This window comes from Phocoena phocoena, chromosome 13 (genome assembly GCF_963924675.1).
Source record: "Phocoena phocoena chromosome 13, mPhoPho1.1, whole genome shotgun sequence".
NCBI lineage: Eukaryota > Metazoa > Chordata > Mammalia > Artiodactyla > Phocoenidae > Phocoena > Phocoena phocoena.
Genome location: NC_089231.1, coordinates 50,086,810 through 50,108,759, shown reverse-complemented (window position 1 = coordinate 50,108,759; position 21,950 = coordinate 50,086,810). Strand labels below are relative to the sequence as shown.

At 41.9% G+C, this 21,950-nt stretch overlaps 1 protein-coding gene across 1 annotated transcript in view; it reads left to right on the top strand.

Annotated features, from left to right (window-relative positions):
* The window catches only part of TTC39C (tetratricopeptide repeat domain 39C), a 98,907-nt gene extending 78,842 nt beyond the window's left edge, over window positions 1-20,065 (top strand). Inside the window, exons 7-14 of the mRNA XM_065889897.1 lie at window positions 2,507-2,600; window positions 4,940-5,047; window positions 9,510-9,619; window positions 10,636-10,759; window positions 16,462-16,559; window positions 17,690-17,794; window positions 19,086-19,124; window positions 19,676-20,065. Coding sequence (XP_065745969.1) covers window positions 2,507-2,600; window positions 4,940-5,047; window positions 9,510-9,619; window positions 10,636-10,759; window positions 16,462-16,559; window positions 17,690-17,794; window positions 19,086-19,124; window positions 19,676-19,765 — 768 coding nt within the window. The 3' untranslated portion in view covers window positions 19,766-20,065. The remainder of the gene's footprint in view (window positions 1-2,506; window positions 2,601-4,939; window positions 5,048-9,509; window positions 9,620-10,635; window positions 10,760-16,461; window positions 16,560-17,689; window positions 17,795-19,085; window positions 19,125-19,675) is intronic.
* Window positions 20,066-21,950: the final 1,885 nt, after the last annotated feature.

The following is a 21,950-nucleotide window of genomic DNA, read 5'->3' as shown; positions in this document are numbered from 1 at the left end:
CCCAAGGCTGTTGTAACAAATTATCACAAAGTTTATGGCTTAAAATGACAGAGATTTATTCTCTCACAATTCTGGAGTCCAGAAGTCCAAAATCAGTTTCTCTGGGCCCAAATCAAGGTGGTCAGCAGGGCAGCGCTCCCTCCGGAGGCTCTAGGGAAAGTCCATTCCTTGCCTCTTGCCTCTGGTGGCTGCCTGCATTCCTGGGCTTGCGGCCACATCACTCCAGTCTCTGCCTCCATCCTCTCACATTGCCTTCTCCTCTGCTTATGTCAACCCTCTCTCTGCTTCCCTCTTATAGGGATACTTGTTGATCGCATTTAACGCCCCCTGGATAATCTAGGGACTCTCCCATATCTCCAGATTCTTAGCTTAATCACATTTGCATCCCTCTCCCTGAAGAAAGCATGCAGTTGGAGCAGAATTTGAATACTAGTCAATTACTAGCTCCCTGAGCTTGACTGAGCACTTACAGTTGTTGAACGTCAGTTTCTTCATCCGAAAATGGAACTAATGCATACCTATCTCAGAGTTTTTGAAAGGGTTAAGAGAAATAACGTTGATTCAAGTATTACTTGGCTTCTTTTTTTCTGTTCTTGCATTCAGAGCTTAGTTTTGACTCATCTTGGTGGCTTCAGAGTCCAGTTCCATCCTGGGCACCCAGTAGTTGCCTGATAAATGTTCACCGAGTAGTTTTCTATCCTCTGAAGGGCAGCGTGGCGTTGCACTGCCGTGCACTGAACCCCAGCTGGGGTCAGCTTGGTAGTGATGGCCCATCTGGAAATATCCTGGGGGTGATAGTTGAATGCCATTAACTTGGGAAACTGGGGAGGTGCATGCAAAAGCAGAATCCCTAATCCTGTGGTTTCTGTGCAAATAGGCTAAATTGAATGCATGTGTGATGCAGGGAAAGAAGTATTGATCCAGAAAGGGGAAAGTTAGAACTGGGAGTAATGAGTGTCCAGATCTCTCTACACACATACTTGCTTTTCATTAGAGATTGATCTTTTACCTTTGGTATCTGGCTGTGTGCTCACAATCAGTGTAAATGTCTGACTTAAGAGCTGGAGGCCTGTTTCATTCCTGTGAGGTTCCCTTCAACTAGGTGTTGAGCTAGTTGAGAACAGGAATTAGTGGTACAGTGATGTGTATCTTCCGTGGCTACCTTCTGTATCTTCCGAGCACTTGTGGGTGGTGATACAGGATTGAACGCTACAGTCTGAACCTTGCTGATAGCAGAGTGAAGTGTTACTGTGGGGCACGAACAGTTACTGGTCCAGCCATGGCCGTGGTTACTGAGTCATTTGGCTTCCAGAGTTCCTGAGTCACAGACTGTCCTGCCGATCTCCTTGCTGACTCATCTGTGCCCTGTGTGGAGTCCTGGGGCCTCCCGCAGTGACCGTGCATCACTCAAGGAGCTGAGGAACGTGGTGGGTCTGGTCTCAGGGAAACCAGCAGCCCCTCTTCTAAGACCCTTCATGCCCCCAACCTGGCTGCCCTGGGGGAGAAGAGGCAGCCAGGGGCCTTGGAAAGGGAGTCGCCTGGGAGCAGCAGGAGGCACACAGGGAAGCACAGAGAGGAGGGCTGAGTGGAGGGCGGGAAGAGAGGCGCTGGCACCTGCGGGAGGGAGAAAGGAGCGCTCCTGGGCATGTGTCAGCGAGGGCAGGCTGTGTCGCATCTTTGGGACATTTAGGATTTATATTATCGCTGATGTGTGATACTTAACGCCTGTCGTTGCTGTATTTACGGTTTAGTTTACCTCCCTTTTATCCTGATGGTGCCTTTTAGGTGCTCTTGCCAGGTGCTTGTGGCATCAGATCAGCAGACTTTGAACGAGATCTTTCATGGAAGAAACACTAAATGTATTTAACCAGGAAACGGTGGGACGGGCATTTGAGAGTCTGCTGGGGTTCTGGACAGTGCTAGATGAATGCAGAAGTCGAAAGTGTAATCTGGACCCTCAGAGAATTTCTGAAGTGTTGGGAGAAGAGGGCTGATGACCAGAAGCATTCGGAGAACATCACCGAGTTGTGTGGTAGAGCGTGAGGGGCTCCCGGAACAGGGAGAGGCTGGGGCTGGGCTAATGGACTGGCCCTAGGCAGTGCTGACTGCCAGTGTCTCTGGGCCCGGTGGGTGTCTGCAGGAGGGTGAGATGCAGTCCCTCTCCTGTCGAGCTTACCTGTACCATGGAGCCAGATCAGCCAATCATTGTATTGATCACACACCAAGTTCTAGTGCACGTGTGCACAGACCGCTGTGGGAGAGGGTGGTGTGAGCCGAGCCCTCACTGGTGGGTCCTTCTGACGGAGCAGAAGGAGGAGTGGCCTGCGCTCTGTTCAGCTCACAACCATGTGAGGGGAAAGGGGGCGTTTTCCCAGAAACCTTTACATCGCCCTCTTCTCTACTGCTTAATCTGCTTGACTACCAAGGGAAAGGATGCTTGTGAACTAGGATGCTCGTAATGTTAATGACAGATCTTAGCCAGTAACTGTTGTTGTTTTTTCCTTAGTGTCAAATCAACAGTGCCTTGACTTCCTTCCATACTGCTCTGGAACTTGCAGTAGACCAGAGAGAAATCCAACACGTGTGTCTGTATGAAATTGGTAAGTATCGAATGTCTGTCCGGCCCCTTGTCATTGAAATAGTATTAATGCAATAGCTCATGTCCAGCTGAACGTCCAGCTTCTTGTCCTGCAGTGGTAACGCATTCCTGTGCACGTTTTCATTGTTAATGCTCTTCAGTTTGTGTCTTTGTGAGATGCCTGCCGCCTTGTGTAATAATAGGACTTTGTTACCATAGCGCAAGTAGTGGTACTTAATGAATTCTCATTTCTTCTTTCTAATATTTTGCTCCTTATAACATTTAGATTCTAGGATGATAGGTAAACTTAAATTAATTGAGTAAAAACCATTTGTGAATATTTTATTGGACTGGATATTAGAATTCAGGACTGTTTTCTCTTCCCTCCCACCAATGTTTACCTAAGAAGAAAACTACGGCTTAGGAGAAAATTGGGCACCTAGATTCCAATTCCAGCTCTTCTGCCAGCTAACTTGGAGACCTCACCCTCGTGGTAGCCCCTGGAGCTCAGGCGCCTGCCCTGGGAGCAGCTGTGTAATTAAGATGAAATTGACCCCATGAGCATCAGACAGGATGCCTGGCCACATATGTTAGCTGCTTCCTCCTGCTTCTCCTCTCCTGGAGGGGAATTTATAGACAGACTTGGAGGCATTTGTTTGCCACTTGCTTGCCTGCTGTAGACATAATTGTCTTCCTGAATCTTTTTTTAAAGAAGAGTGCAAACTAAAAGATTGAGAACTGCCCAATAATCAGTATTATGTTTTAAACGCCTGTTGTAGCTTAGGGAGTGGAGATGAGGTATGATCCAGTGGGAAATGTATTTTTCTGTAAACTCTGCTGGAGCTCTGGTTAGTAGCCATAATGTGGAATGGAATGTGAAACACATTATCAATGTGATGTTTTGAGTAAGACCAGGCATCTCTGATTTCACAACCGATGAAACAGTATAGGACTTGAAGGGACTAGCTTCGATGTCCTTTTATTTCTCTTGTTTAGGACACTGTTATCTTTTTTCTTGTAGTTTTATTGAGATACCTTTGACACGTAACATTGTATTTAAAGTGTACAACATGAAGATTTGATACCTGAATATATTGTGAAATGATTATGGTGGCCTTTTTTCATGTGTGCACTGTTTCCGGGTCTGTGGCAGGGTAGAATGTCAGAACGGAAGGAATCTTGGAAATATCGAAACCCAGAACTAAGGACTTCAGAAGGTTAACTCAGGGTTGGGGTGGGGGGAAGTGGGAATAGCAAAGTCAGGACTTGGCCTCCTTATTCAGCTGTGGTGCTGCCTCCCACCTCTGTTGCGGCGTTTAATTCAAATCTTATCCCGATGTCCATTTTAGGATGGAAAGAATTAGCCCCAATGTTTACTCTAAAATATGTCAACTTCATATCATATCCCATAGAATTTGACACTGAATTTTCTGGAAGTGTGGCTCCCCTTCATCCCTCTAGTTCAAATGGTAGGTCTAAGGTGACACGACTTCTTCATGGTGCAGCGGATAACAGAATTTTTTTATGGAGGCAAATCGTGGGCAGGAGAGAGCAATGGCCTTCGACCCTCAGTTCTTCCCTCTTATTAGCCGTGTGACCTTGAGCAAGTCCCGAAGCCTCTTCATGCCTTAGGCTTTCTCCTTGGGCAGGTGAGGACGCCGTCAGCCACCTTTCCAAGACTGCACTAGGATTAACAAGAACTACATCAGATGCCTGCCTGACACACAACGGGATGGCTCCGTGGGTGGGAGATACCGTTAGTAACAACGAGGGATAAAATTCCTTGTTTCCTTATTGCTGCTGCCCCCCCCACCCCACCCAGGATGCCACCCTAACAGTGTTTTGCTCTGGGAGAGGTGGGGTCCTTTCTCTGCCCCTGCAGAGGGAAGGGTGGCAAGTACTTGATTTCTCACTGGCTTCCTCTCCAATTCTCAGAAAAGGTTGCTAATTGACTGTGATCATAAATGCACAGGTGAGCGTGTGAGACTTTTCGAGATGGTCACTGTGTATGTAATCTACTGGCATCGCTTCTTTCTTTGCGCCGGTGCCTGCTCTTGGGAGAGAAGAACCACTGTGCTTGGGTTGATCTCCAGCCGGGGGAGGCAAATTGGACGGTTTCCCTAGAAATTTTTACTTTCCTCCCTTCTATTACTGCTTCATTGGTTGTGAAATCAGAGATGCCTTGTGTACTCAAAACATCATATTGAAAATATTTACGAGGGAAAAGATACTTAGGAAGTTTTCAGGCTGTTGACGTGGAGCCCTCACAGAGAAAGTCAGCAGAATAAGACGTTTGTAACGTACAGATGGGCTGTAGAGCATATTACTTAGGGTCCCGTACTAGAAATATCTCTTTCACAGGTTGGTGCAGCATGATAGAGCTGAATTTCAAGGATGCATTTGACTCCTTTGAGAGGCTAAAAAACGAGTCCCGGTGGTCCCAGTGCTATTACGCCTATTTAACCGCTGGTGAGTAGACCACGGTCTGCACGGCCGCAGCGCGCCCTTCTCTGTCTCAGATTAGCTGACGTGCGTTGGCCGGTGGGAGAGTGATGGCAGAGGATGCAGAAGTTGTGTTCTTCACAGTTTCCCACAGCGTGTGTTGTTTTGGGCTACAAGTGAATAGCAGCTGAGGAGCAGCTCTCCCCAGCCCATCTGAACAGCCGGGTGGTTCGGTGCTGCTCGCCCTGCCCCTCCCCACGTCCCCTCAGGGCTGGGCTGGTCACATGCTGGGTCCCGGAAATGCTTATTGTGAGCTTTTTGTTTTTGTCCTAAACAGCCTCAACTTACCCTTACCGCTCTCCTTTATTTTCTCAAATCTATTTTTGATTTATTAGGAATTTAAAGAATTTAACATGTCTTTTAAATCGTGTTAACGTCTTTGTTTAGATTGTTAGTGCCCTGGTTACAGAGTTGTACGGATTTTGAGTAGTCTGTTCCAACCTTGTTTTACTTATTAACCCTATTATAATTACAGTGTGATTTTGCAGAACACAAGGTAATTCAACACTGCATGTCATTATAGCAGAAACAACTGTAATGTCTGATAGGCATATCAGTGTGTATTGCCTTTTTAACCCTTAAATGAAGAGATAGAGACATGCTGCCACCTGGCGGACAAAACAGCTGTCTGTGCCCTGAGCTACAATACATGAAGTGCTGTTGTGATGCAGAAGGGTCCCGGTGGAGATTGAAGAGACCCAGGTAGTTGTACATTTTCGGCCTCTAACAATGAGCTCTCCTTACACACCCATATAAGTGATTCTTTCACTTAAAATTTAAGGCTAATCCAAACATTATTTTCAATATCTTCTTATTTCTCTGAATACTTGGATTTAACAAAACGTCTCCTGTCATTCCATCCCCTTAACTGGTCTCTTTAAAATAAGATAGAATTAGAAGATGGTGACTAATGTGTCTGTCCTGGATGTTCTGAAACTACAGTCCGTGAGCAGTCAGGACGGAAGGCCCTTATACTCACAGGCCTCCCTGCAAGCCCCGCAGGTATTAATCCGTTTTCGTATGGCTCTTATAGCTGATGTTTGAATAGGATTATTTTCAGTATGCTGCTTAGGATACTTGAAGGGTTGGTTTACAGAACTCACAGGCATCTCAGATGAAAGTAACAGGCTTGGTGTGCGCAGCACGTGGATGAACGAAAACAGAGAGGCTGCAGCACCCCCCAGCGGTCGTTAGGGTGTAATGGGGCCACGTAGTCACTGTGGGCAACTGTTTCTTTTTAATCGTTGTTGAGCATAGAACATGAAGAAATAATGGTACGGTGTGGGTGTATAGAGGAGCATTTATTCTCCAGATATTGGAAATCCCAGGATCATACCAGTTGCAGCAGATGATAAAGCGTGAAAGACTCTAGGCGCCACCTCTCCATGGGGGCTTCGTGCAGATGATGTGTGAGGAGCTCCACCTAAAGAGTACGTGGGGAGGGGAGGGAAGGTCACTCTGTCAAGCTCTCAGAGAAGGCTCCTTGCAGGAGCTGTCATTTGAGTTGGCCTGAAGGACAGGTACGTGTTACAGGCAGTGTCGGAGAAAATGGGCATTCAGCCACCAGAAACACTACCATTCGGGGCTTAGTTCCTTGTGCTTTCTTTTTTTATATTTATCTCTTTTTTTGTAAGAACATTTAAGTTCTACTCTCTTGGCAAATTTCAATTTTACGATACCGTATGATCACATATAGTCACCATGTTATACGTTAGATCTTCAGACCTTATTCATCTTATGGCTGAGAGGTTTTTTTTATTATGGTAAAATATACATAAAATGTATTTTAACCATTACAAAAAAATTTTTTTTTGGCCGCACCACGCAGCTTACAGGATCTTAATTCCCCAACCAGAGATCGAACTCAGGCCCCCAGCAGAGAAAGCCCAGAATCCTAACCACTGGACCGCCGGGGAAGTCCCTATTTTAACCATGTTTAAGGGTGTGGTTCCGTGGCATTAAGTTCCTTCACGGCCATCACCACTGTCCAACTTCATTGTCCCAAACTGAAACTCTATGCTCATTACACAATAACTCCCCCCTCCCAGCCACTAACAACCACTGCTCTACTTTCTGTCTGTGTGAATTGGATTATTCTAGGTAAGTGGACTTGATTGAAGCTGGTTTATTTCACTTAGCATAGTGCCCTCAAGGTTCATCCATATTGTAGTATGTGTCAGAATTTCATTCATTTTTAAGGCTGAATAATATTCCATTGTATGTACAGACCATGTTTTGTTTATCCGTTCATTGTCAGTGGATGCTTGGGTTGTTTCCACCCTTTGGCCATTGTGAGTGTTGCTGCTGTGGACACGGTTCTTTTTGAGACCCTGCTTTCAATTCTGTTGGGTATGTTACCCAGAAGAAGTTAACCGAAAAGCTTAGTCTTAATGGATGAGCCAAGCATCCTAAGTTCTGTGTAGGTCTCAGACTTAGGGTAAATCAGAGACAGTCATGCTTTCAAACATCTGCGTCTTTTAAAGCAACTGTCTGTAACTGTACTGAGAGGAGGTGGTGTATATTCTTCAGGATCTGAGGTATTAGTGTTGTAGAACTGCAAAGGCGATTCAGATCCTGTTACCGTTGATGTTTATGACTCTCTTGTGTACCCACAGTTGCTCATTCTTTTTTTAATACTATGTGACTATATAATAATGTTATCAGTTATCTGAGGAGACCTCAGGCTAGGGGCAGCGGAAATTATTCTTTTTAATTGATCTACTGTGTGACCTCAGGCAAGACTTTTACTTTCCTGGACCTCTACATCCTCTGATCTATAATATATTGGAGTTGTTTTACAGAACGATCACTGAACTTCTTCCTGGTTTTGAAATGTTATAACCCAACCGATGAGGTCATTTTGGATGGGTTCAGGCCACCACATCTGGAGCAGTGCTGCTCTTATAACTGGGGGTGATCTCTCCTTTTGAATATTCAGCCTAATCCCACTTATTCCCAGTAGAAATCTTCTGCCTTTCCCATCACCTTGATGACCTCAGCTTTCTGAAAACCTTGCTGCTTGTGCTTCTTTGACCCTTCCGTTAGCTGCCCATCCTCTGACATGCCATAGCCCTGTGCCTGGCTTGACCAAGCCCCAAAATGCGAGTATGGGACCACCCAGTTGTAGGACTACTCGAATAAAGAAGAAAGAACTAGCAAATCAATGGACATTCCAACTGGGGGTTGAAAAACGATATGTGGCAAAGACAAAAGCAACAAAAAGTTAACAAGTGAATTCATCTTCATGGGAGTTGAAAAGAGGACAGCAAAGAGTAGTTGATAAAGTTCCAATGAAGGGATGGGACTGCAGCCTGGTGTGAAGTTTGGAGAAGGTAGCGAGCAGGTGAACCAAAGGAAATACGACTACGTCTTTGCCAGGGGCTCTGGGTGGGATGAAGATAGCATGCAGACCATCAAAATCTTACCCCCCTCCAAGGCTCAGCTTGACTCTTTGTTCCTCAAAGCTGCCCTGATCACTCCAGAAAGAAACCATCCCTTCCCTTGTTGAGCTTTTCCAAAAGTACTTTGGTGCCAGGACTCCCAAGGCTCTCATCACTATATACATTGTAGCTCTGGACTGTGTGTCTTCTCTCTCCAGCTGAAATTTAAGTTTCTTCTGGGTGTAAACGTGTGTGTGTCTTCTTCACATTCTTCCTGGCGGCTGTAGGTGGTAGGTGCCCAGTAAACGTGTAGGACTAATTCATGACTTTCTTGCCAGGTGCAGAGGTATCCTTCTACTACCATGAGGCTTTCACAATCCTCCTGGCTCCTAAGTGTTCTTGCCTAGATTCCTTTTTCTTCCACTTTCCGAGTACATGAGCTCTAAATGGACTGTAGTCTGTGATAATATCTGGGGGTTTTGTTAATGTTCAAGACTAGACTATCTCCCCCAAAGATGACTTAGGACTGTAGTTTTCCCACCTGTCCCCACCCCACCACCACCCCAAAGCTCAGGGAACCTAGCGCCAGGGAAATAGTTTTTTTTGTTTTGTTTATTTTGGGCTGCGTTGGGTCTTCGTTGCTGCGTGCAGACTTTCTCTAGTCGGCGAGCGGGGGCAACTCTTCGTTGCGTTGCCCAGGCTTCTTGTTGGGGAGCACGAGCCCTAGGCAAGCAGGCTCAGTAGTTGTGGCACAGGGGTTAGTTGCTCCGAGACCTGTGGGATCTTCCCGGACCAGGGATCGGGCCCGTGTCTGCTGCATTGGCAGGCGGATTCTTAACCACTGCACCACCAGGGAAGTCCCGGGAAATAGTTGTTGAATCGGTGGAACGACGATCAGCAGGGTGGTGTAGTCCCATGTGTAACAGTCTTTAAAAATATTTGCTCCCGTTTTTTCCTTTGGTAACGTTTTCCAAGTATCATCAACCTAGGTATCCGTTAGTGGCATTTTCCCCCTAATACTTAAGGATTACAACGATGGTTTCTCACAGTTTGTCAGGGAGCCACCGGTGATGTGGACGGGGCACAGATTGTCTTTAAAGAAGTTCAGAAACTCTTCAAAAGGAAGAACAATCAGATTGAACAGTTCTCAGTGAAAAAGGTATGTTGGAACCTGTTGATCTGGTGTGTCATTTACGATGGGTATTTGCAACCATTGCCACCTTGGACAGGTTTTAAGAAATCGTATGCATAGCTGGCAACCTAATGCCATGCAAAATGCAGTTCACGACTGTGGAGAGAATGTACTCCCATGTCATTCTTCTGCTCTGAATGCAAAGTACTGTTTGTGGTTGCAGATCATTAAAGCAGTTGTTTCTTTGAATGGATAGAGACATTACAGATCCTGTGGAGCTCCTGAGCCTCCAGAGAGGAAGAACATCTGTCTGAAGAGCTAGGTAGTCTCAGAAGAATGCAAATCAGCAGAACCTGGGCAAGAGATACAGACTGTTAGTTCTCATATAGTGAAAGCATCACGTTCTGCCCTAATAAAAAACAGAAGTGTGCATCAAATATACCAGCAGAAGGGCCCAGGACTGTAGGGACAAAGCCCCTAATTTACTTCTGTACTTTTAAGAATACAGTTTAGCTGAATTACCATGGGTTACCTGACAACTTATATCCTGAATTTTCCATGTGTTTAGTTGTAAGTTTTTATTGAATGAACATTGAATGATTTAGTGTGAGTATAAACTAGATTGTAATGTGGAATGGCCCTGAGAGGACTGGGACTAATTAGAAAACTAAAACGTCAATAAGACCGCAACTAAAAGGCATCTAGTATTATATCCTCCATATAAACCCATCAAGTTATTATTTGTCACCCAGCTTTTATAAATTTCTTTGACTTAGAATGAAACTAGATTCATTTCAGTTTAAAGTTTTCAAAATATATCCTGGATCTTGATAGTAGATTGAATTGAATAAGAGAAAGGCATATCTACCAATATATTAAAAACCGGAGAGCAAAATTTAGAGAGAAATTTTCATTTTTAACTTTGCGGGAGGGGACCGTTCACATCAGATATGAACCATGTATTTTTTAATGTCTCTGAAATACTTTTGTTATCTGAATTTGCTTTTTTTCTCATGTTGCCTAATCATTCCAACTGCTTGCAGGCAGAGAGATTTCGGAAACAAACCCCAACCAAAGCGCTGTGCGTGCTGGCGTCCATTGAAGTGTTGTACTTGTGGAAAGCCCTCCCCAACTGCTCCCTCCCCAACCTACAGAGGATGAGTCAAGGTAAAACAAAACAAAACTGTGCACGGCAGCTTGTTCCTTCAGTGTGTCACTAATCTCTGATTCAGAGAGTACAAATCTGTCATTCTTGGACAAATGGTGCGATGGTTGAAAAAGTTCTGTCACTTAGGTGATGGAAGTAGGAGGCACTGGAAGGGACAGATGTACTTGCCTTGTCTGCAGTGTGTGGCGATGCACACTGATCGTCAGGGTTGTTAATCCTAAAGCCATGCGGGTGGCTGGAAGCATACGTTTCCACCAGCCCCCCGCCATGAAGCCTCTTTTTTCATATGGACATCCATTAAAATGCACAGATATTAAGCGTACATGCAGTTCAGTGAGTTTTGACAAATATATACACTGTGGCATCCACCCCATGATCAAGACACAGAACATTTCTTCCACCCCTGAGATTTCCCTTACGCCCCTTCTCAGTCAGGCCCCACCCATGGCAACCCCTGTCCTGATTTTTCTCTCCACAGATTACGTTTTAACTTCGTACAAGTGGAATCAGACAGTGTGTACTTTTCAGTGCGTGGCTTCATTTGTGCAGCCTAGTGTCTGTGACACCCACGTGTATCTGTGTCAGTAGTTTGTTCCGCTCACTTGTTGAGTGGAATTCCATCGTATGGCTATACCTGTCCCACGATTTGTTTATTCCTTCTCCTACGGGACACTTGGCTTTTTTCTGGGTGTTTAGCGACCGTGCGTAAAGCTGCTACAAACATAAGTGTGCAACATAAGTGTACTGACCTTTTGTGTGGAATTACATACTGATTTCTCTTGAGTAGACACCAAGGAGTATAATTGGGAACCTACCTTTTTGATTCATATGTTTAAAAAATCATAAGACTATAAGTTATGGTAATAAAACCTTCATAAAGTCATTTTTATTATAGTTGTAGGAGAAGTTCATGGAGAGAATAAGTCTTTTAGTAAAATAAAGCTTTACTGGTTATTAAAGAAATACTGTGGGCTTCCCTGTTGGCACAGTGGTTAAGAATCTGCCTGCCAATGCAGGGGACACGGGTTCGAGCCCTGGTCCAGGAAGATCCCACATGCCGCGGAGCAGCTAAGCCCATGCACCACAACTACTGAGCCTGTGCTCTAGAGCCCGAGAGCCACAACTACTGAGCCCGTGTGCCACAACTACTGAAGCTCGCATGCCTAGAGCCTGTGCTCCGCAACAAGAGAAGCCACCGCAGTGAGAAGCCCGCACACCGCAACAGAGTAGCCCCGCTCGCAGCAGCTAGAGAAAGCCCGCGTGCATCAACGAAGACCCAGTGCAGCCAAAAATAAATAAAATAAAAATAAATAAATTAAAAAAAAAAGAAATACTGTAACGTTTCTTCTAAAGGTATAATGGCAGACATTTGAATGATATTTTATAGTCTGGCAGATTATTTCCTTTGCTCTTCACTGGAACACAGGGAAGTAGAAAAGGCGGACAGCATTGTTGTGCCCATTTTATAATGAGGAAGGCAAGACTCGGAACAGTTAGGTGACTTGCCCAGCTCCCATAGTAGCAAGTGTCTCTGCTGCTGGTCTGAGGATGGCACATTGACTAGCAAAGCTTTCAGCTCTCTACACACAGCTTCATCTTCCTGGGAGCATGAAGATATTTAAACCATGCAGCTGGAAAAATGATTACATGGTGAGAGTGCTGTGTTAAAACACAGGGACTTCCTGGTGGCACAGTGGTTAAGAATCCACCTGCCAATGCAGGGGACACGGGTTCGATCCCTGGTCCAGGAAGATCCCACATGCCGTGGAGCAACTAAGCCCGTGCGCCACAACTACTGAGCCTGTGCTCTAGAGCCCGCGAGCCACAACTACTGAAGCTCGTGTGCCTAGAGCCCATGCTCCGCAATAAGAGAAGCCACTGCAATGAGAAGCCCATGCACCACAACGAAGAGTAGTCCCCTCTCGCCCTAACTGGAGAAAGCCCACGTGCAGCAACGAAGACCCAACACGGCCAAAAATAAATAAATTAATTAATTAAAAAAAACACACACACACATACAGTTATCCCTGTGTATCTGTGGGGGATTGGTTCCAGGACCCCCTACACATACCAAAACCTGCGAATGTGCAAGTCCCTCATATAAAATGGTGTAGTATTTGCATATAACCTACATGCACTTTTCCATGTTTACGTTAAATCATCTCTAGATTACTTGTAATACCTGATACGATGTAAATGCTATATATGTAGTTGCAAATACAATGTAAATAGTATGTAATTAGTTGCTTTCTGGAATTTTCTTTTTTCCCCAGAATATTTTCGATCCACAGTTGGTTGCATCCGTGAATGCAGAACCCGTGGGTATGAAATGCCACTGACTGTTCATCCAAAGAGATGGTTTTATAGAAAGCAGTTACCTTTGGAAATGTACTCTTATTCACATATATGCTGCTCTTTTCCAAAAGTGATTTAGTATTAATATTTTGGACTTATTCAAAACTAGTGGCTGTATAAAATTTGTCATATTTCTTTGTAGTCACACTTGTTTTTGATCAAATATAGCATTTTCCCTTGAATCACATACTTTTATCATCAGAATTCCCTGCAGATGCCTGTTGCTTATTTAAAAAAAAAAAAAAAAAGGTTCCTTCTCAAAGGTCAAAAAATTGGTCAGTGTTGATATTCCAGAGCAAAGTAATGCAACTCCAAAAGAAGTTGTGTGCAAAGGCCCTGTATTAGGGTAAGTGTGTAACCCTCCTAAGGGAATTACTTGAAAGGAAACAGAATTTTCTCAGATGTTCAAGTTCTGCTCTGTTTAAAAAGATTCATAATTTTAAACCCATCCCTTGTTGTTGATGCAAGTCTGGAATATCTACCAATGTCTAACTCAAAAGACCAGTAAGGAATTTTAGGTATTCTTTTTTTTAAAAAATGAATTTATTTATTTATTTTATTTATTCATTTTTTAGTTTTTGGCTGCATTGGGTCTTCATTGCTGCTCGCGGGCTTTCTCTAGTTGCGGCCAGCGGGGGCTACTCTTCGTTGCGGTTCACGGGCTCTAGGTGTGCGGCCTTCAGTAGTTGTGGTTTGCAGGCTCTAGAGCACAGGCTCAGTAGTTGTGGCGCACGGGCTTAGTTGCTCCGCAGCATGTGGGATCTTCCCGGACCAGGGCTCGAGCCCGTGTCCCCTGCATTGGCAGGTGGATTCTTAACCACTGCACCACCAGGGAAGCCCCTTAGGTATTCTTTTTAATGCACAAGTGCAGGATCATGTGTTTAGAGATAATTAAAACAGACATGCAAATATAAAATGGTAATTGTCAGGTACACGAACGATCATCACTTAATGTGACTAAATATTCTCTGAGCTCCTTTCCCGCTGTCAAAATAAACAACAACGATGTGGCCCTGGGGAGGGAGGTGGGCTCTGGAGTGAATATGAGATAATTCTCTAATATTTTTGCTAAAAATCCAGTTAAGAGAGCTGTTAATTAGATTATCTCATTCTCCAGTGTTAAGCAGTAATGATCCAAATCGACTCAGTCATATAGAAAACAGGTGAAGATCTTTGTAGAGAAATAGTTAAGTTCCAGGAGAAAAAAAACCACCTGATCGTGGGTGATAGAGGTCATCTGCATTGATTACACTCTTCCCATCAGGCCCACACAGCTTTGTGCACTCAGCTTATCACAGTCAGTCTGTGACTCCCTGCATCAGCAGAGCTAGCTGGATTCTTATATCCTTGTCTTGTAATTTCATTCATTCCCTTCCTCACCAACCTGCCCGTCTCCACTGCATTCTTCCTCTGCGTTTTAAGGATGTCACCATGTATTCTCAGCACAGCAGTCAGAGTGCTCCTATTAAAACCTAAGTCATGTGGTGGTGGTTCACTTCTGAGACCTTCTGTGGCCTCATCTTATTCAAAGTAAAAGTCTGGATCCATTGAGTGGCCTACGGTCTGTACACATGCCCCCACTGCCATTGCCTCTCACCACACTTCCCGCCGCTCACCAGGCTCCAGCCGCACTCCTTACTGATCTTGAACACACCAGGCACGTGCAGCCCTTAGTGCCTTTGCACTTGCTGTTCTCTGCCTTCAAAAGCTCTTCCCACAAATATCCACATGGCTCCTTCATACTCATTTTCTTCAGGTCTTTACCCACCTGTGGCTTTTTCAATGGGCCTTAACCTGTACCTTTCTGACACACATGCATACCGCTATCCCCTTTCCTGTCTTTATTTTTTACCTTAGTGTGTACACTTCCTTTATACACTTATTTTACCTATCTGTCTTTTGTGTTATCTCTCTCCTCCACGAAATGTTAGTTTCCTAAGGGCAGGAATTTTTTTCTCTTTGGTCACTGCTGTCATATAGTAGTTGCTCAATAAATATTGAATGAATGAGTAGAATTAGTGAATGAATGAGGGGATGAATGAAGTACATTCCCCTTTCCTTAACACTGCCACTGCCTTAATATCTTTTGAATACTTTTTCTGTGGAGGTATTTTCAGCCTAGGTTTTTGAGGCACCTCCTGCTTCTGTAGGTTTAGACTCTTCTTCACATTTACCTCTTTGTCAGTCTACCCAGCTCTTCCAATAACTTCCAAAACTTTTTCTGGAACCTTGAGCGCTCTCGCTCGCGCGTGCTCTCTCTCTCTCTCTCTCTCTATATATATATATATACCTACATATACACATACATACACATATATCACACATATGTACATATATACATGTACATACACTTGTGTGTGATATACATGTGTGTATGTGTGTACATATAGTATGTGTATGTTTCTATAAAATCTTTTCAAATCTCAGTATCTTTATTGGTTCATAGAAGTAATTACTATTTTTCCTCCTGTATTAGCTCCACTCTGTTTCCAATTTCCACTCTTTTCATTTCCTTGGAAAACTTCCATGTTATCCTCCCAACATGTGTGCCCATCCTCCGCAGTAGATGGCAAGCTTCTCGAAGTGGAGGGATCAAGTCTGATGCCCTCTCAGAGACTGGTGCAGTACCTCCTACAAACATGTGAAGGTGCTCATTGCATGGTTTTTTGAATTAATATGATGCAACTGAAAGATACCAATAGACTTTATTTTTTAGAGCAGTTTTAGATTCAAGCAAAATTGGACAGAAAGGACAGAGAGTTCCTACACACCTCAAACCTCCCCCCCGCCATGTGTACCCACACAGCCTCTCCAACCATTAACATCCCCCCTGTTGCGGTGCATTTGTTACAACTGATAAAGCAACACTGGCACGGCGTTATCACCGGAAGTCCGTAATTTACATTAGAGTGTATGCTTTGTTTCGTACATTCTATGGCATCTGACAAATGTATCATGACATGTATCCGCTCTTACAGATAGTATGATACAGAATAGTTTCACTGGCCTGAAAATCCCCTGTGCTCTACCTTCCAGACCTCTGGCAACTCACCACAGTTTTGCCTTTTCCGGAACGTCATGTAGTTGCAGTTGTACAGTATGCAGCCTTTTCACATTGGCTTCTTTGACCTAGTAATAATATGATGCAATTTTGAGCCTTCTTGGCACCATGAAGTTTGATATCTTGTCTTTCTTTGACTAAAGATACTCACTGATGGATGAGGAAGGGAAACGTTCTCAGTTTGAACTTGAATACGTTTCTAAACAATGAAATGCTTAACTCTTGATGATACTTAAGGAATTAAGTGAATGTATTTCCTTCCTGCTGTTTTCGCTTCTCTTTAAGCTTGCCATGAAGTGGATGATTCATCTGTCGTTGGATTAAAGTATTTGTTTCTTGGTGCCATACACAAATGTCTAGGGAACTCAGAAGATGCTGTCCAGGTAAACTGTTCATGTGGTGTCATGGCTAAGGAAACTAAACTGTGAAAACCTACATATACGCTTGGGAATAAGAAAAAGGAGAAAGCATTGCATAAAGCTAATCTCCCACTGCAGTGAGTTTCATCCACTTTATTTGATTACGGTCATCTTCTCAGATGCCAGAAGTTGATGACGGTTCATACTAGTTTTTAATGTGACTTCAGAGCCTTAGAATACTTCTTCACCTATGGGCTTCTTTTCTGGCACTAGCTGTTTATCAAAGATGACAGCCTCAATTGGAGGAGGAAGAAATGAGGAGGCAGACAATTTTGAAGGAGCAGAGTGAAGCCTCCTAGCTAGGTAAATACAAATATGATCAGGCATGTCAGCCTGTGTCCACTTTTCCTCCCTCTATAACTGCAGATTATTGATGCATTACTGAGGTGAGGTCTAGAAAGTTGTTAGCTTAAGATATTCTGCGAACGTACTCCATGAAAAAGAACCATTCATTGTCTTCAAATGTAGTTGGAGGGATTTTTCTGAGTTTTTTGTTTGGTTGTTTTTTTTTTTAACATACATCCAGGTGTTATTTTGATTATTCTCTGAGAGAGTTCATGTACTGTAGTAACAGACTTCGGCTTTTAAATGCTAGGGTGTTGATACACTTGTATTATAATTTTAAATTAATTTTCAGTGTGGGGTATAATAGCTATTACACAGCTCTAAATAGCTTATTTTAGGTCATATGCTTAAGTATCAGTAAGATACAGTCAAGACACCTGTCAAGAGATGGTTCTTGGCTTGTATACTTTCTGTCTTAAATATTAAAATGGAATGTTCAGATTTGGAGATGCAGATAAAGATGTTCTCTGCAATAAAGTCAAAAGAGGCTGGTGTGTCAACTAGGAAAATAAATAGCACAGATTGGGCTGACTGATGGGTAACATATACTGGTGCAAGTTCACCAGACAGGTGTGTAAAGGACTTATAAGATATGGATGAGAATAAATGGGAAGGAACAAAGATGCAGAAAAGGAGAAAATCTGATACAGAATAGACATGCTCCTAAAGATGTGATGAGGCTTAAAAGTAGGAAAATGAGCCTAAGTAGAGAAATGAATTAATTCCAAAAATATTCGTATTACTTTCAGTTCTTTCAGCGAGCTGTTAAAGATGAGTTGTGTCGTCAGAATAACTTATATGTTCAGCCATATGCTTGCTATGAACTTGGCTGTCTTCTGTTAGACAAACCAGAGGTAAGATCTTATCTCTTTTCTTAAATTATGCTCATCAGCAAAACTGTGCAAGTGAACAGGCACAAAACATCCTTCATTTAAAGTAAGTTAATTGAACATAGTGGTTTTTTTTTTGTTTTCCTTGATTTCACATAGGATGAATCCAAGAAGCTATTAATCCTATCTCACTGTGTTTAAGGAGGTAATCTCTTTCCTGGAATTAGAATGATAAATGTAACTTTGGGGACAAAAATTCATTTGGGGCAAAATCATTGCCTTTTCTAGAGTGGTCTGGTATGATGTAATGTGGTTTATTCAGAGAACAGAATTGCATTGTGATTCTAGCTCCGCCGTTTATTTTTATTTAGTGTATGATATGGTTAAGTTATTTAACCACATACCTTCTTCCTAATCTGTAAAACAGGATAAAAAATACCTCCCTTGCCAATTCAATAATGATTGTAGTGAGAATAAATGAGGATGGTGTGTAAAATTTTTAGAATACCTTATAAGTTTGAGGGTCATCATTGAGATGCATATTTTTAAGCACAGTGGGGCAGTTTTTTTAAAAGTGAATTTTAATAATGCTGGATTTGCTTGGTACCTTCTTTTAGAAGCTCAGTTACATACTATTGACTGTATAAAATTAGAATTTTCAGTAAATTCAAGTCAGCCTTCAAATATATGGACTTTTTAAAAGTTGAGCTAAATCAACAGAAATATTCTAGCCTAATCCTTAAATATGTAGCTTATCTTGCCAAAGATAGGCTGTTAATTGGTAACTCTTTTCATTTGAATTTCTAATTTTACCAAAATAGAAAATGCAATTTTTATGAATTTTGGTAGAAACTTCTAACACCATATTCTTTAAGGAAATTTTTACTCTTAATGCAGCCTTAAAATATATACATAAACTACAAGAAGACTGGTCTGTCTCTTGAAAAATGAAGTTGATATTCTCAATCAGTAATGCCGTCAAAAAAACTTACTGACTTCAAATAAACTTAAATTATCATCAATTTTGGGTGTTTTAGTAAGATCTTAAACTATTATACTCTTCTAAAGTATGACAGCCCTTTATAAAATAATAATGAAGATTATGAAAAATTATTTATCAAGTAATGCCTTAATGTAAACATGTAAACAGCATTATATTAAAGAAAAATTGAGTCAGTATGCTTGAATGAGCACTTGACTCCCCTCTATGTCACTGAATTTTTTGAATTAATATATCTTCCTATTATAACATTTTCTGCTTGAGTGTATATAAATATAGATGTTAAGAGATAATGTGTTTTTCTTACCTTCATAGACTGTAGGAAGAGGCAGAAGTCTCCTTCTTCAAGCAAAGGTAAAAATGCCTAAAAATGCTCAATCTCTCTCTTTCCAGTGACCCTTCTTATCCTCTGTAGTGTACTCTGGAGTCTGAATTCAAGAAATTTTGTGAAATGATTGTCTTGGTTGGTATTTCTGGAGGGGAAGCTGATAACTGAATCAGTGAGCAGTCGATTTTTAAGTGAAATTACACATGAAGCTCCTATGAAATTGCTCATCCTGCTTTATAAAAACTCTTCTCATTTGAGTGGGAAAATAACTGTTGATTTCATAACTGTGTTCTTGAGTTAAGAAGTTCTAACAGCAACTTCCACTGAGCCCAGCTTAAGACTGCTGTCCCAGGAATAACATGAGGGAAATTTTCCAAAGACAGCATTAATAACGCTCAGTTGACATTTTAAAAACGGACACAAAGCTTGAGGTTTGGGAAATAAGAAAAATCAAGTGAATGCGAAACCTTTGTTAGGAGTGTAAGGAATCTTACTTGGGGCAGTACAAAGCTTGGTGTGATTAATACTGCAGTATTACAGACAGCTTAGCTAATACTCTCTTTCTCTTGTCTTTCAGGAGGATTTCTCTGGCTACGACTTTGAAAACAGATTGCACGTCCGCATCCATGCTGCTCTGGCTTCGATGAGGGAATTGGTTCCTCAGTGACAGACCCGAAGTTCCCGCTCTGTCCCTCCCCACACAGGTTCTGCACTTTAAAAGTAGAGGACATAGCTCTTATGAAGATCAGTTTTTCTTCTGAAAACCACCTGGGCCTGGGACACATTTTCTCAGTTAGGTTGACGTATTAAAGATCTCCTCTTTTAAACACATAGCTAAAAAGTAATAATGATGATGATAATAGTAATAATAACTAACCACCTGGGGAGAGGGTTAAGTGACCTTGTTCAAACATTTTAGTTTTGTGATTTATTATTTTTTAAATAAAATTCAACTAAATATTCAACCTGCAATCTTGTAGGAATGCCTACTTGAAGCACACATCTGACTGGGTAACACGAAGAGGTACCTGTAAAATTATTAACAGTATCACGACATAGCACTTATATCGTGTTTTGAAAAAATAAAAGTGCTTTCTAGTGTTTTACTTTATCCTCAAACTGTTTCTGAGAATGACATAGCACAGATGTCTCCATTGTCCAGACAATGAAACTCAGGCACAAAAACGGCTAATTGACTTATCGCAATTAATTATTCCTGTTATTATGGAGTAATGAATAGAATGCAAGTCTCTGACCACAGACCGAATATTCTTTCATTGTAAAATATATATATATGTTAATAACCAGGATTCCATGTTTTCTTATTAAAATACAAATACTCTTCAGCTGAAGTTGTCATCCTTATCTCCAGATTGTCTACAAAAATGTTTCAAAGGACAGACGCTTTTATTCCTTTGACAGCCAGTCAAGTGAAAGCAAACAGAAGATTGTTTTACAACCGAAAGTATAGCTATTTTGCTAATTTATTAGAAGACCTAGTCTATAGACTGGATAAATAATACCTACATTTTTCGTGTTTCCTTTTCTTTATGATAAATTGTCTAATTACCAATTTTTGGAAATCTTTCAACAAATTACTTGAAAAGGTTATTCTTGAATGAACATCGATTCTTTTGCCTCAGAATATTTGCTGATGAAGGATTCACTGGACTGTCTATCGCCAGGATTTAATCATTTTCCCCTTAGCTCAGGTGATTGATATTGGAAACAGAGTTCAAAGTTATTTTTTAATCCTTCGTTGCTAATTTTTATTGTCACCTAATTTACCTCTTTGTTCAGTACTGCACACCTGTGGTTTTGAAGACTCTAAATACCTCAGTCACTTAAGAATTTCTGTCATAATTGTGTGCCTAACCTGGCTCAAATCTTAAGGTTAGCTATTTCTTAAAATTTACGTTGCAATAAAGAATATCATCTTGGGCTGTCATTTATTTACATATCCTTTTAGCTGAAGTATGATCTCACGCGACGTCAGTACTTTAAAATATTTCTCTTCAAAACAGACATGGAAGGAGCAGCTAGAATGTTGGCAGCCTTAATCTACTTCATCTGGTTTTGAGGGAATAATAACTTCTTCAAAAGAAATGATTGTTCCTCATTGATTTTGGCTAATCTATCTTCATGTTTTCTCACTTCCAAAATGCTTATTAACATTGACTTTCTTTCTAGCCTGACTGCTGCAGGGATTTTAGATGCTAGCCAGAGAGAAAAGATTTCTGTCCTACTTTCATGAACGGGAAGACCCAGAAGTCAGGTATCAGTAGATGCCTTCGGAAAGGAAAAATTTACGTCTAAAAATGTTAGATACCTGGTTTCATCAAGGCTGAAGGGAAGAATGTTATGAATCTTTAAAATATGCCTCTTGCCATTTTGTTGTCTTTTTGGCTATAGTATATGTGGCAAACTTCTCAGTTATGATTGTGGAACATTTAGAATCATGAAGTTTTTGCTCCAGAGTTCATACTTAATTGAATTTTCAGTTCAAATGTTGCTTGAACTGTTTTTCAGTATTGAGAGATTACATAAGGCCCCATACTTTAGAATTTTTTAAAAAAAATTCCTATATTAACTGCTTTAAAAACTTTTATTTCTCCAGAGAGATTTCAGGATTTCAAATAAGTTTGTGTTCAGTTCACTTAACCGAACACACACCATTAGAACACCATCCAGTAAGTCTTTGTTAATAGTATGTTTATAGGACAGGTGCATTTATAAACTGTCTCTTCTAGGTTTGATGCAGGATAGCCCCTGTGGTTTTTCTGGGAACCTGGTGGTAAAGCATGGAGAAGGGAAGGGGTAGACAGTGGTTCTGAAGACTCTAAAATAACAAA